Below are 15,428 nucleotides of genomic sequence, written 5' to 3'. Positions count from 1 at the left end.
TTTCTTTCTTTCTTTCTTTCTTTCTTTCTTTCTTTCTTTCTTTGGGGTACATTATCTCAGTATAATTTCTGCCATTGCGATGTCTCTGTAGGATCATCAATAGCTCCTCTAAAATGAGAACTGTAAGATAGTCTATATTAGCTACTAGTTTACTTGATCATGTCCAGGAATATCCCTAGCCTTCAGTCAAACTCATTGAGTTTCTCTCCTGTTTTAGAGTGGGTAGAGGCAGCTGATAGGCCTGGAGTCATAGTCAATGGGGATCTAGTCAAAACAGTCAATATTGGCCAGAAAGTGAGTCAACTCATTTTAAAGCAAGCATCTACTTTTAGTCAGATGAATCACTCTCTAGACTCCACGGATGTAGATATATCAAGCTGGATGAGATGGATGCCACCCTTACATTCCCTAGATATTTCTGCTCATTTGTTTCAGAGTGAACTGAAACACTTAACAAATAAATTGGCACTGCAGTTTGCATTGCAGTTGCAATTGTGCCGACTACAGGCTCAGCCTTACTGAGATGGCTGTAAGTCACCAGCTGAGCATTGCCAGCTGCATACGTGAGCTCTGCTGTACATAACTCCTCATGCTCCATACATGAGCCTTTTGTGCTTTCAGCATTTAAATGAAACACATTCCTTTGGCATTTTTACCAAAAAGTGACTTTAATAAAAGGCATATTTACACTTCAGAAAGCTTGCTTTCTAACTAGCTCCAGAACTTTAAAGTCAAATTGGCCAACTGCTTATATATAAACCAAAGAAACAAACAAAAAGCAACCAGACTAGATAGATGTCCAGTTACTTAGGAAACATTTAGGTCTGACCGACTCATCCTACTATGTCCTTTTGGTTCGGTAGGGTTTTGGTACTTTCTGAGACCTTCCCGAAGGCATTGCTTCCAAATGTTTTAAGAAGCCCACCACATATATATCGGATACAAATTCTGATTCAACGTCATTATATAATGCATGCTAAATTCTGTCTACGATGTGAATTTGCTTACTGTCATGTGAGAGAAGAAACAGCCTCATCTTATTGTTCTGGGCCTCCTAGCACTATGCCCCTTCTAAAGAAGAGGGAGAAACATCGAACAATTGTGTTGATGCTATGAATATGCTTTAGATAAAAGACAGAGGAAATATAAGTCTGAAGGATCAATGATCGTAATAAAGGGTGAAGCAACACTGAACACACAGATGGGGTAGCCCTTAAAGGCTTTACCTTGCACATTAGAGAAGTGCCATGAGCATGTAGAGGTGGTATGAGCAGGTAACCTCTCCTGACTATTGTTTCCTTTGCATGAATAGAGGAAGAAATCAGCAACAACATGAAACTTAAGGAATTGGTACTCTGTAGTTTTTTGTTATTTATGTTTGAAGTAGCATGACATGTGGATGGGAACTTTTTGTTCCTCCTGAGATGTTTTGAGTGTCAGGTCATGGTAGGAATGCTTCCTCCCCCACTTACTCCGAGAGTGAAGTCCTCAAGACTGGTTATTTCTTCCTCTGATCCATATTCCTCTTCATACTTCTGGATGCCCCGTGCCTGAAGAAAGTCACAGCCCCACGTGAACTGCTGAGGCTTCCTCAGCAACGTGGGAGGCAGGAGTGGGAGTGCATTTCATGGAAACCTCTGATCATGAAGCTGCCTGAGCAAGCCGGAGGGGAATGGCTGCATTCCAGGGGAGTTTCCTAATTGCTGTGCCACTGGGGCATGCGGGGGAGCGTATCCCAGCTAATGCCAAAACCTCTTGACTCTATCTGCCTTTGCCAAAGCACTGGGCGAGTGGTTGTGCTTGAGGAATGATTCGTCCCCGCAGGTGAGGCAGGGAGGGAACTTCCTGTTGTGGGGATCTCATTCAGGCTTAAGGGGTGAGCTATAAGGTTTCAAGCTATGTCAAAACATAAGGCTAACATTCCTTGCCTTATGGCAAAATTTTAGGTTCACCGAGACATAAGTAATCTAGTGCCAATAGGTCTCTCAACTGGTGAATCTCTGCAGTGCCTTTTAACATGCAAGAACTTGTGCCAAATAACAAAAATGTGTGGTATCTCAGCATGGTGCCCAGAATAACAGGCTAAAACATTTTTTAGGCTTGCAGGGATATTTTTTTTCCACTGTGTGAATTCAATAATCTGGTTTTGCACCTGTGACAAACTGATGTGCTGCTTGCTTCTTCCCTGTCCATTAGTTAATTACAATTTGAAAAATGTTGTTGTACAGTGTCCTTAACTTGGGTTTTATAGTAAGTAAACATTGCATCCTGTTTACACTATGACATTCAGTAAAGCACAAATATTGATGATTTGTCCCACATTTTGTTGGGTTGTATTACAGACACACAATATATTTGAAGATAATTTCATTAAAACAATTTGTTACCATGATTTAAGCAAGACTGCAGAGGTTCTTTGTCCACAATTTTGCCTACTTTAGGAATTTGTTCCATTCCCAGAAATCGATTTGAAAGCTAGAAAAAATGACATGGAAGGTGCATCTTCTTTGCTGACTGTCTGCATCCTTAAGGAATAAATTTTATGAAGACAGCAGCTTGCTTACACCAAATAAATAATTATATGGGGAAAACTCTCATATACATAGGAAAAAAAGGCATGGCAAATGCCAGTGTTTAAAAAGTAAAGTCAAATTCCAGTAGCAGAAGAATGATCAATTTTAAATTGTGCCTACCAGTAGTATATCCATTTTCAAATCAGGATGTCAGACAGAATTCATCACAGGTATTACTGAAAGATATCCCATGGTGTTTGTTAGCTGTGAGCCCACAATAGATAACCTAGCAGTTTCTTCTATCTCTAAAAACTTTGACTGCACATCCAACAAAGAGCTACTAAAAGGAGAAAATTCTCACAGCAAACTAGGTTTTCCTTGCTGTGCTGTATGTGGCTACAGTCTGCTAGCTGGACCTGATGGAATAACTAACAACAGTAGGCTACTATCATCACATTGCAAGCTTCAGTTTTGGTGAGACACGTGCATTTCCTGACAGCTGATAAATCTTGGGGTTGAGACGCCTTTTCTACCCTTCTCCACCACCTGTATATTCATCTGCCTCATCCTTCCCAACTTGTGCCAGTCTGCTCTAATCTCTGTCTGTGGATCCCATTCCTGTCAAGTAGTCAATCCCAATTTAATTTTTCAGATTATTCATCTGGGCCCTAATTTCTCTCAGTTTTTTTTTTTTTTTTTTTTTTTTGTTTTGTTTTTTTGAAATCCTTGTCTGGAGCTGACGGATATTCTTTACAATCAGTTCCATTTCCTTCAGTAACATTCCAGTCCTTATCTCTACTTTTACCTAGTCAAACCAAGCTGATTTCCTCTTTGCTCCTTATCGTGTCAATCTCCTTCCTCCTGCTCCCACCTCCAGCCTGTCTTAGCAGCATTGTTCAGGTCTTACCGCAGCTGACTTGTCAGGTCAGTCACTACTTGCTCCATACAGCATCTCTTCATTATATTTTATGCCATTTTGTCTCCTTTCCTATATCCCTCACTCCTTTCCTCTATCCTTCACTGATCACCTGATCACATTATGTATTGTTACTTTTAGTATCTAATTCAGCTATGAGAGAAGGAAGGAGAAGCCATACCAAGTACCCAGTGTTGGATAACTGATAGTAAGAGTAGCTTACAAAGATTCTGTATAACTGGGAGAAAAAAACATAAACTCCTTTGAAGAAGTGTTTCAAACAAGAAAGACAGCCACTTGAAGTAGACAGTGTGAGCACCCCTTAATATTAAAGTTGTCAGAGTAACTATAAGCAAATATGGCACTTCCTCAGTAGACAGAGGCAGCTTCTTAAGGGTAGTCTGCTTTTTTTTTTTTTTTTTTTTTTTTTTTTTTTTTTTTTTTTTTTTTTTTCTGAGATCTTCAGTATTCAGCTTAATCTGAAATACCAGGCAAATGCATCTACTAATACTAATAATGATTGTATAAAATGTTGTCTGCTAGAGATTTTTTTCAATTTTATGCAAATCTAAATACCAGTACCCTCTTATTTATTTATGACTGAAATCTTAGAGTCACGATCATAACTCTTCGCAATGGAATTGGTATCGTCATTGGTGACAAAAGCAATAGTCCTCTAGGAATGAATAAATAGACTGGCCTTGTGTCTCACATAATGAATATGCTAAGTAATTCTTGAGTGACTCCACCTAAGTATGATGGAATTTAGTTCTCGAATCACTGTAAGAACTGAATAAATGTCAGTGTGTTGAATGTTGGGATCCAGCTCTCAAAACCATGTTTTCTCCTGGGAAAAGAGTAGAGCAGTTAAATAAAGAAGTACAGAAAAGAAGAAAGAGAGTAGACATGTTTTCACTTGCATGTCTCATTTAAAGCTTTAATATGTTTTAATTAAGCGGGAGATCTAAAATCAATATAGCAAGGTAGTATATAATAAGGTGTTGTTTGCATAGCTCACAACTAGTGAGGAAACTATTTATCCTGGTCTCTTAAAGAAGTAAGGCTTGTGAAATCATGCTGTTCACCCATCTGTATCAGCCCACTCCCCACAAAAAAACGTGGGGAGTTTCAAACATGCACCACAAGTAGAGGTCTCATGTATACTAAGTTTCTAGAGGCTGTGTAGAACTGCCAGTGAGGTGGGCTTATGCTGGGAGCTGTTTTATCAGAGAACAGAATAGGCTGTAAAATCACAGCCTAGCCCTGAATCTGCTGTTAAAAACCATACCAGCTCTGCTTGGCCCAGTCACTGTCTCCTCCTGCTTCTTCCTACCCGTCTACTCCAGCTGTCACATGGAGGCTCTTACCTGGGAAACTTCCCTGCTCTTGTTTTCATGTATTTGTGTATATGCTCTTCTAGTCAGATAAACCCCACCAAGGGAATGGCTTCATATAAGTTTCTCTATTACTGGACACTGTAAAATCCATGTGAATACTATGACCAAAGAAAACCTGAATCAGAGTTTGTGCCTTCCAAGATGTTCAGTCAATCAGGCTTAAGACACAAATCCAAAGGAAAAAAAGTTTCTTTAGATTGGTTTTCACTGAACTGTGTTTTAATTAATCTAACTTGCAACTTTTGTTTCCAGCAGGACAATTACTATGCATTAGAACGACAGCTTTGGTATCCTTCTCCTGGGAGATGATCAGCTTCATTATTTAAACAATCAGATGAAATCTGGGGCTAGCAAATCTTAATTCTATACTGAATTAGAATACCGTCTTCAGTTTTAGAAACCACACTAAGAAAGAAGTGAACCAGCTAGAGACAGACCAGAGGACAGTGACAAGAAAGACCAGATGTGTAGAAATTATAACCTAAAAGAAAAAAATTGAATAAATTAGGTTAGTTTAGTCTGACACAGAAAAGAGAGAGTGAAGACATTATAACACAAGAGGTTGCTCCAAGGAGGAAGAGAACAATCTATTTCCCTTGCCTATGGTTGATAGAACAAGAAGTAATAGGCTTAAATTACAGTAAGAAAGATTTATTTTAGAAATTACAGAAAACTTTAATGGTGAAGACAGGGAATAGATTGCTTGGCAAGCTTTTGGAGTTTTCATCTCCATTGGAGATCTGTAAGATCAGAGTACTTGAATAACTGATCCCTGCAGGAAGGAGGATAGATTAGGTGTCTTCTAGAGGTCCCTCCTAGCTCTACTGTGTATTTTACTCTAGTAGTAAAACTGTAGTTTACAAGATAGGCTTCCTGTATTCCTCTTATGCTGTCTCATCATTGTCTTCAAGCAGTGATAAAATCCTTCTGTAGGAAAGAGAGTAAACAATGCTATTACTCCTGTGATCTTGTAATGAAAAATGGAAATACATCTTGGAATAAAGTACTTTTTGATATACCTTCATTTAGATAATTGCGCAGAAATACTTGGAAAGTTGGCTGTAATAGAGGAAAAACATATAATGTGATAAAATTCATTTGTTTAAAATTACTTTTTCAGCACCTGTTACTGTTGTACTGAATGATATCACTGTAGATCACTCATGTGGGAACCTCAGAAATCAATTGAATGAAATTGCCCTAATTGCATTCAGAATACTAAATATAGTTTTAGATTTTTATATTATCATTCCTTCTGTTTCAAAGATTTCATTTAACTGGAAATATTAGAAGTAGCACTTTAGTTCTCAAAAATTATATGTATCATATGGAATCCATTAAAAAAAAAAAAAAAACTAGGAGACAGTGTACACATTTCAGAGAGAACTTTAAAAATCCATATTACAGTCTTTTTGCCTGAATCCTCCAGAATCAAATGGTTGGGCTGTGGAGGCTGACTCCACACTTGTAAATCACTGTTCTCAAACACATGCTCCTGATGCTAGGCTTTGAATCTGTTTGTTTAATTCTGGACATTATTATTATTATTATTATTATTATTATTACAGTTTGCATTATAACTTGAATTCAGTTTATTTGCATTTCTGTCACATCACTGGGGCATAGCACTTTTCCTGCAGGACGTCACAGAAATTTGACTCAACTCTTCTATTTCTTGAATATTAGAATTTAAATAGTTTAGTCCATTCAGCTGTGGAAAGTCTTCTTTGGGCAAAACAAGGAACAAACAAACTGGTTTAAATTCAGCACAGCAATATCCACCTCAAGGCACCTTTGCCAGCTGCCTGGATCCTCTTTCCCCGTCAGCTGCTTAGGCCTCAGGAGGGCTTGCTCCCCGAGGAGGGCACCGTCAGCAGCCCCAGCTGAGCACTGAGCTGCACCTGGCGCTGCTGAGCCCTGCTGGGCTGGGCCCTGGGGCCCAGGCTCCTGGGAAGCACTGTCCTTCCCCTGGTTTCTCCGGTGGAGACCCTGGAGGCCCTACAGGCTCCAGATTTATGGCACATGGCTTGAAGGTGCCTGCCAGGATGCCTCACCAAGCCCAAGGCTTACTCCAAACCTCCATCCTCTCTTTCACTTCATCCTCGATGTATATGTATGCGATGGGACCAGATATGTAGCATGGACATATGTATATGATGTGTAATCCTCTTCAGCTGTTAAAGTAGCTGTGGGGCCTACTCAGTAGGCAAGGCTTAGAAACATTGCCTGAAGCACAGGAAGGGACAGATGGGAGACTTTGGTTAAATGCTACCCCAAATCAAGAAAAGATGCAGTTAGAGAACAGGTATCTTACCTGACATGTCCTGCTTGTTGGGAAAGGTGGTTCAGCTGGGGCGGAAGGGAAACTAAACAGGGGACAGAAACACAGTTTGAAAGTACCACACATGTAAATATTGGACTCTGAATCCTATGCTCTTGCAGGCATAGATTCCCATAGACTTCAGCACAGTATAAGGTTATCTAAAATTAACTGTAAATAAGACTGGTCAACTACTCTGGCCTCCATAATAAGGAGCCAGTCCATTAAATTTATCAGCAAAATGCTCCAGCCCATGTCACTTCTACTGCCTGAGGTTGATTACTTAAAGCAAGCTCACTAGCACCTTACCACTGGTATTTTTCAAACCACAACCTGCAGTAAATTCCCTATAACATGTTAAAACACTAAGAGTTTAACAAGACAGGAGTGCCTGCATGTCCATAAAATAGGATGAACAGCGGCCCTGCATACTGGGAATCCGCACCATTTAGCAGCTTGCTGACGTACCTAAATTCCTTGTGGATCAAACTCTTAAGAACATATGTTCACACGAAAGATGCGAGAAAATGAGAACAAGCTTAATAAACATTCAAGTGTTTAATTGAGAAGCTCAAAATCAAATAGTTGTAGGAAGGAAGAGTCCTGACATTTCTGTGGCATTTTTAAAACCAGCACCTCTGTTCTGAGCATTCATATTTTCTAATGGAGATCAGGCACATATTCAAAATGGTTTTACAGGTACATTTCCTTACATTGAATAGACACAATGGATTTTAAACAGTTTCATAGCAACGGATGGTTCATGATGGCCATTAACCTAGATAAGTGAGTATCAGTTTGGTGCATCCTTAATGGTCCATAATGGTCTGTGGGTAAAAAACTCTTTCTCTTCATCTGTTCCTAAGAGTTTTGTTGTATCTTTTTTTTCAAGATTTTGTTTTGCAAAGCAGGTTCATGTGAATTTTTACATTCAGGGGAAAAGAAATAGTCAAAAGCAAAGGCTTTATGGTAAGAGCATTTACCACAAAAGAGATTTATGTTTCTCTGGAACATAGCACCCATAAGCATATCCTAGCAGGTAATCAAAACTTTTTTTTTTTTTTTTTTTAAGTTGAACATGTACCTTGATGCCATCTAAAAACACGTCCTTAAATAATGAAGATTTTTATCTGACTCTTCCTATACCCATTGAAATTGATTAGCCAGATTTCAGAGAGGCGGCCTGATGTTTGGTTTCTCACACATAGTTCCTTCACGCTGCTGGGACATATCGCTTCTGCAAGGAGAGCTTCCTGCCCACAAAATACTGCTACTGCCAGGGCAGAGGAGGACAGCATTGCAGCAGCCGATGGATGGACCGGGTGCCAAGCCCTGGGAAGGGCAGAGCCCAAGTGCTCAGGGAAGCTGGGACGGAAGGATTAGTGTCGGGGTGCTGCTGTCTCAGCTGCGGGCCATGCGGCGCCGGAACGGCTGTGCTGGCAGAGACTCCTAGCGGAGGTGCGGCGCTGGCTGCTGGAGGAAAACAATAAATCTTGGAGGGAGTTACACCACCTCTCCTAGTGACAGAAGTTTGGCAAAAGTACCTCACCCACCCGGCTCGCGGAGACAAAAGCAGCAGAGCGGTTGTGTCAGCACAGTATGGGCGCTGGGGCTCGACACTTTCCCTGCCACACACGTGTGCCTTACACGACACAAGCATGTAGGAAGAGCCTTGTGGCGCATGCGTGGGCTTAAGTCCTTCCCCCGGGCCCTCCTAGGGTTTTCTAAGCAGTAGCATAACCCTGTGTTTTGAAAATACTGCTTAACTACGCTGCGGTGTGCTGCACGTTATCTTGGTCTGTTTGCATGTGGGGCATATTTGCATGAACATTAATGAGACAGACAAAAATATGAGGCAAGTTTTTAAGAAAATTGGATTAAATGGCTTAATTCTCCACACTTAAAGACTTTAAATTTTAATCAAGTCTTGAGTCTGAGACAAATAACTTAGAGTGGATGTTTAAAATGACTAAAATTTAAAGCTAAACTCATATGTCTAATGTGCGTTATCACCGATGTATTTGCATAACAGCAATTCCTGGAAGTACATACATTAAAATGACAGATTTCAAAAGCCAGAACAGGCCTTGCCCAAAGCTCAGGATCAGGGTTCGCTGTGTGTTTTGGCCCAGCTGTGCCTCGGCTGATATCCTGCGCTGGTGGAAACCCAAAGGCCAGTGTGCAAACTGCTGCACAGCACCCTTGACGAACGGCAGTGTTTGCTATGTTCACAAAGATGGGGCACTGCAATGCCAGCTCCAGCTTCACTAAATGCACAGGACAGGTGAAAGGCTGTTCTATTCTCCATTAGGTACCTGACATGTGATCCTTACAGAAAAAGCATGGAAGAGGTGGTTTGGATTCCAGTCTGTTAGTCCTCTTGTCTGCTGATGCAAGGTCTCCTGACCTCAGGAGTCATTCGGGACTTCATAAATACTGTAAAAGCTGTGGATTTCAGAATTTTCTTCCTTTGGGTTTTCTTTTCCACATGGCTCCTATAGGTCTGAGGGACTTTGCATTAGCCTAAATAGATCACTTCAGGGCAGTGGGACTGATGAACCCTGGATCCTTTCAGATAGCTCACACCATACTTAAGCTCCTTCTCACATAGGGTTCTTCTCACTGGTATTTCATTTAGGATATCTTCTCACACACAGGTTTATCTACTTGCCTGGGAAAGAAACGGGTTTGGAGCTACATGTATGTCATCTGCGTGGACAAGTTTTGGGTGCTGATTGTCCAGCTGCCGCCAAAATGAGTGAAAGGCTGAATCATAGGTAATTCACTCTGTGTGCAGCAGTATTTGGCCAGGGTAATTTTTTTTTTTTTTCCTCTCTGCTACTTACCAGTCACTACTGATACCTGCTAACCACACAGCAGGTGCTGGTACCAGCCATCATGTACGTGATAGTGAACAGGGCTGTTGGGAAGCTGCCTGCACCAGACATTTTGTTGGCTGTCGTGAGATAACAAGGGACTGTCTTGGCCCAGCAAAAGGTATTTGCATTTGTTAATTGGAGAAATGGCAATAAAACCTTGTAAACATTAATTCCTTGGATTTGCATATCTACAGAGGATCAGGAGAATGCTTCAGTGATAAACAATAAGAAACTTCTAATAATACATTTTTGATTTTATGCAGTTTTGCCTACCATCTTAATAACCTTAGTGAAGTCATCATAATTCTAAAAGGATGCTATAGCATATTTGCAAGTTTGCTGTGACCTTCAGACTTGACTAATATAGAACTATAAGTTAAACTGTTTGAGTTTGGGTGTGCTTAAGAAATAATTCTTCAGACCCTTTCTCAACATGACAACTGCTTCCTGTGGGTCCACTTGTCCTGTGAGGGGAAAGATTCTGTGTCTGTAACAGAGATAAGAAACCTCTAGCAATGTCTTGCTTTGGGTGTTATTTTTGGTATGACCAGTCAAATGTGAGACTAGCAAAGGTAGCAGGTGTCCATCAAACTTCATCCAATCTCAGCTGAAGGTGGTGGTCAAAAGTCTTTAGTATCTCCAGCAGCTTCACTGTTTCTCTAGATTTGGTTGAAATTGTCCAACAGGTTGAAAATTTGCCAGGAAAAGCAGAGTAATAGTTGAGTGAATTGATAGTGAGCCAGCATAAGCCTCATTTCCTTAGGACATTATACCACAAAATGAAGAGCCTGCTGGATGTGGGCATCTTCAGTAGTTAGCAATATAGCTGTTTTGTTTCAGTTGTTAATGTTACTGCCAGTTTGTGCAGAAAATTTTCACTTTGCTTAACAGAAAAATACTAATCAGTCTTCATCAAGTGTGGCTTTTTGTTTAGTAAACATATAAAAGTTAAGCCAAATGTATTCTACCTCATGTTGGCTGTAGTTAGCATTTCTGATCAGAACATCCAGTTCTTTCTTCTCTCTTTCCTTTTAAAATTATGTTTTTATTTCAACGGTACTTTCTACCAGCAGGCAAAGCTGCTGTTACACTCTACCCAGCTGTGAAATCAATATGATTTTCATTACAAAGATAACAGAAACTCTCTTAGAAAGACTGTGAATTGCCAAAGGTCAAATAACAGTCAGTGGCAGAGCTTAGAATTTAGATGCCCTAATTAAAAAATCTCGTCGTATAAATATATTAATGAAATGCACCCTGAGAAATGTTTGCATTTAAGATGGCAACACTTTTACACTATTACATTATTTCTTTAATTACTGTAGTGCATGTAAGTCACATCAAAATGTTGTAATTCTTTCTGCCCTATATGACCATTTCTTATAAAATAGGTGCTCAGTTCCTGATTCTTTTTTTTTTTTAATTCACAATTATTTCAGCATGATTGGGTTAGAAAGTGTAACAGTCACAGAACAGAGAACGTATCTAGTAAGATTTCTGTCATATTGGACTCTAAAAATTACACATAAACTGAATGAATGAGTACATCAGTTATTTCTGATATATAACTTCATTAAAAACAAGAGGAAGTGCACAGTCAAACTGAAAGCAGCACTTGAATCTTTCAGCCAGAGCCTCCACTGCTACTTAAATTAAAATCAGCACTTTAAAACAAATGTTATTACTCTTCTGAAGATTGTCTGTGATCTTTTTCTTCTTAAAACTCATTTTTTCCAGAAGTATGTTACATCTCCATTATTATCAATGAAAATGCAGGAAATCAATTATTTTGCTACTTGTATTTGTATTTCTCTCCCTCTCTCTCTCTCTCTTTTTTTTTTTTTTCTTTTTCTCTCTCTCTCCCTCTTTCTCTCTCTCAATTCTGTCTTTTCCACTCCATATGTTAAAACAGTAAAATCAGATTGCCAAATACCATGTATTTTAATAGAAAAAGTTCTCCACCTTACAGCTGAAGGGTTTTTATGTTATTGTGCTCCCTCTGCTGGATAGTACCTATTAATTTTTTATTCCCTGGGCTGTACTAATATCTGTGTTGTATAAACAAAGCAAACATGCTGTCTTAATGAAAGAGGTATAAAAAGCGGGAATGCCTCACTTTGGTCTCGGATGACATGGAAGGTGACAGTTGTAGGCTAGGAAAAATCCAGCTATCTGGCAGCTAAGAGCAATTGAAACCCCTCCGTGGATATTTGATGAACAGTTATTTACTATCTCTTGAACAAAAACAGATGGACACTAAATAACCTTCTTTCATTTGTATAACTTAGAGAGGATGATGTTGATTCTCATGCTCTGGTAAGTACAACAGTGTCCTCAGATGTCCTCGTGATGTTATTAGAGTCTCAGTAGTGTGGTTCTCGTAACTCGTTTCATCCTTTGCTGAACCTTACAAAGTCACTGCTGGGCTGCATTTGCTCAGTGGATAAGCAAGCATGCTCACACTCTCTGTGCAAGGCAGGCAACGGCTTGCTCCTTTCCCTTTGCTGCTGCAGTGACCCAAAGAGGAGGAAGAGCAATGCTCCGGGTTTGTTTCTAGAAGTGATGTTGGTCTTTGCTGCCTTTGACCTTACGAACTGTTTTGGGCTTATTCTCCTGCTCACCTCCCTCCCACTGCTTTCACACGGTGTCCCTGGCTTCCTTCTGCTCTCCTGCTCACCCAGAGGACCTGCCTGGTCCCCACCATGGCCCGGAGCTGCCTGACCTGCACAGCCCCTCGGCTCCCCTCCCACGGGACACTGCCTCCTGGTCCTGCAGCCTCCCTGCTCCTCTCTGCCATCGTATGAGAAGGGGATGGAAACCAAACATCCCCTTCAGAGCTGCCTCTCTGAGCTGCTCCTGAGCTTGTGCCTCAGTTTTGCCAGGAAAGCTGGGTATTATTTGGTACCTTGGTAGTTTCCCTGCGATTCAATGCAATATTATAAATGTCTTGCGTACTACTGACATTGAACTGGGAGTGATTTTCAACTTAGCTTGGCTGCACTTACAGATCTACACTCCAGTTGTTCAATATAGATCAGAGTGACAGCGTATTCCTGAAAACAAATAGAAAATTACAAATTGTTGTGGGGAATTTTTTAGTTTATAAAAATGGTAAGCATTTGGCTACTGATTTAACCAGGAGACTCATTTTTGGAAAAACATTACAGAAGAAAATCTTGTTAGGATTTTTTTTTTTTTTCTGCACTCAGTTTTGTATTTTGATTTCTAGATTTATAAAATAAAATTCAAAGTCTTTCATGGTCCCAAGCAATCCTACAGTGAAATAATTTGCATAGTTATCTTCTCTATGGATAACTCTATTAAATAAAAACTACTTTTATGTGCATGTACACTTTCTTTACCAAAGAAGCTGTTGTTTTAAACCCCTTCTTAAACAAACAAAGAAAAAAAAAACAAACCAAACCAAACTAAACCAAACCACCACCAAAAAAAAAAAAAAAAAAAAAAAAAGATCAAAAGAATAAATATCCAGTTCCTATAACCTTCAGTTCCTCTTGTTTGGATGAAAAGCCAATGTTTAACATATTTTGCTTTTGCTGAAAAACAATAAAAGCATGTGCTGTTGCCCAAGAGCTCTAGTTTAATTTGGAGGGGCCTAAATGAAGTGTAGTCACCCTTTGCAGGACAGTGTGGCTGGGGATGCTCACTCCCCATCAAGGTGAGCCAGGGCACCAGCAGCATTGTCAGTGGAGTGGCTGGGAAGGGTGTCCACAGATGAGGCCCTCTGATGAGGGGCTTTGAGGTTCACGCTGAAAATCCATTGCCTTGGATGCTCGGTCTGTTGAATTATAGCCACTGAAACACTCACCAGTGCCTGCCTCAGCAGCAGCACACACCATATGCTTTGGGAACGTTCCCGAGCAGAATATTATCCTCACAGTGCTCCAGCAGGCTCACTAGTGCTCCCGTTACTCCGTTCAGTGGGATCAATCCAAAGGCCCCTGAAGTCGGTGAAGTTGTCTTTAGGATGGTTTGAACCACACCTTGGATTGCGTGATTTAAGTTACACTGGTGGAATTATTTTCTCAAGCCATAAATGTTAGTTTATTTGCTGGTTTCTTTATTCCCAGGTACCTGTTTTCCTTCATCTTATGAAGAGTAGTGATGTGGAATGGAAAAAGAAATAGAGGGGTTTGAAATGCTGCTATTTTTCTCATTTTTTGCCAGAGAAGGACCGGACTACACTTGAATAGGCGTTCCATATAATGCTAGTTCAAAAGCAGCACTAGTATGTGTTGATCAAGTATTTTCTCCAAGTGTGTGATCAGTTCATGGGAAAGACTGTGGAGATTTTAAAGCTGATGTGGATAGAGAAAGCACCAGATTAAGCTATAATGTTTCGCAGTTTATTCTGGTCATTCTTTATTTCTCTCTGGTCACAGAACAAATTTAATAGAAAAAAAGTAATCACTTGCAAAATAGCTTATTATATTTAAGAGAAGAAAAAATGGGCTTTGCCATAAAGAAACCCTCCTCAGATCCCAGTGTTTTACCAGACAGTATGTCTTTATATGCTGGAAATTTCTCTTTTCACTCCCATTCATTCTAACAGCAGATTTTAATTTCTCTTTTGGAAAAAAATATAGAAGAATGGGATGTGTGGGGAGCGAGGAAGAATGAAACTACAAACTAAACAGACAAAAGATACTATTTCAAATGAGTGTATTTCATGTAGTGGGAGGGAAACTTAGACCAAACAAGAAGAAACGGCTGGAGAGGATCTGCTCTGGATTCCACTGATGTGGTAACAGCTGTTATTACAGTATCTGGCTTTTTGAATTAAATATTGATAGAAATAAATGAATAAAAGATTGAGTAAACTGGAATGTGTGTTCTGCCTTCCTAAGGCTTTCCTTCAGCATCCAGAGGCCCAGAATCAACACCCTTTTATACAATTAATAGTATTAAATACCGACATCAGCTGACAGGAAATAAGAAAGTTCCTATGGCAACTAAAAATAGGCACAGGAGGAAAAATGCATCAAATGCTGTCAGCAGACAGCATAAAAGGTGAATGTATGTAGATAACAGAACAAAAGGATACACAGAAATCTGACTTGTAAACACACACATCTTGATAGCTGTTACTGTTAGGTTTTGGTTGTCTCTTTCCCCTCAAGCAGGAATGCTCTGCCTGGGTTAGGGTATCTGCTTATCAGTATCTCCAACTATCATGCAGGGAAAAGCTCCTGGTTTATGGCCTGTGAAACACCGGGACAAGAACCCTGTCTCCAGGAGTGCCAGAGTGTCCCCGCATGCTTTTCAGAAAACCTTTGAGTGCTTCAAGTCTCCTGGACATCTGCCACTTTCTCTCAAGGCTACACTTTGGTCAAGATGTTTGAGAAAAGTGTTTATTATTATTATTATTATTATTATTATTAT

At 40.0% G+C, this 15,428-nt stretch overlaps 1 protein-coding gene across 1 annotated transcript in view; it reads left to right on the top strand.

Moving 5' to 3' along the window:
* Positions 1 to 15,390, top strand: part of LOC118156345 — a 37,396-nt gene extending 22,006 nt beyond the window's left edge. The window contains exons 4-5 of the mRNA XM_035310339.1: positions 9,996 to 10,143; positions 14,722 to 15,390. Of these exons, the coding sequence (XP_035166230.1) occupies positions 9,996 to 10,143; positions 14,722 to 14,786 (213 nt within the window). The 3' untranslated portion in view covers positions 14,787 to 15,390. The remainder of the gene's footprint in view (positions 1 to 9,995; positions 10,144 to 14,721) is intronic.
* Positions 15,391 to 15,428: the final 38 nt, after the last annotated feature.

The sequence above is a fragment of the Oxyura jamaicensis genome, chromosome 1 (assembly GCF_011077185.1).
Source record: "Oxyura jamaicensis isolate SHBP4307 breed ruddy duck chromosome 1, BPBGC_Ojam_1.0, whole genome shotgun sequence".
Lineage (NCBI taxonomy): Eukaryota > Metazoa > Chordata > Aves > Anseriformes > Anatidae > Oxyura > Oxyura jamaicensis.
Note: the sequence above shows the minus strand (reverse complement) of the source record. Positions and strands in the feature narration are given on the sequence as shown.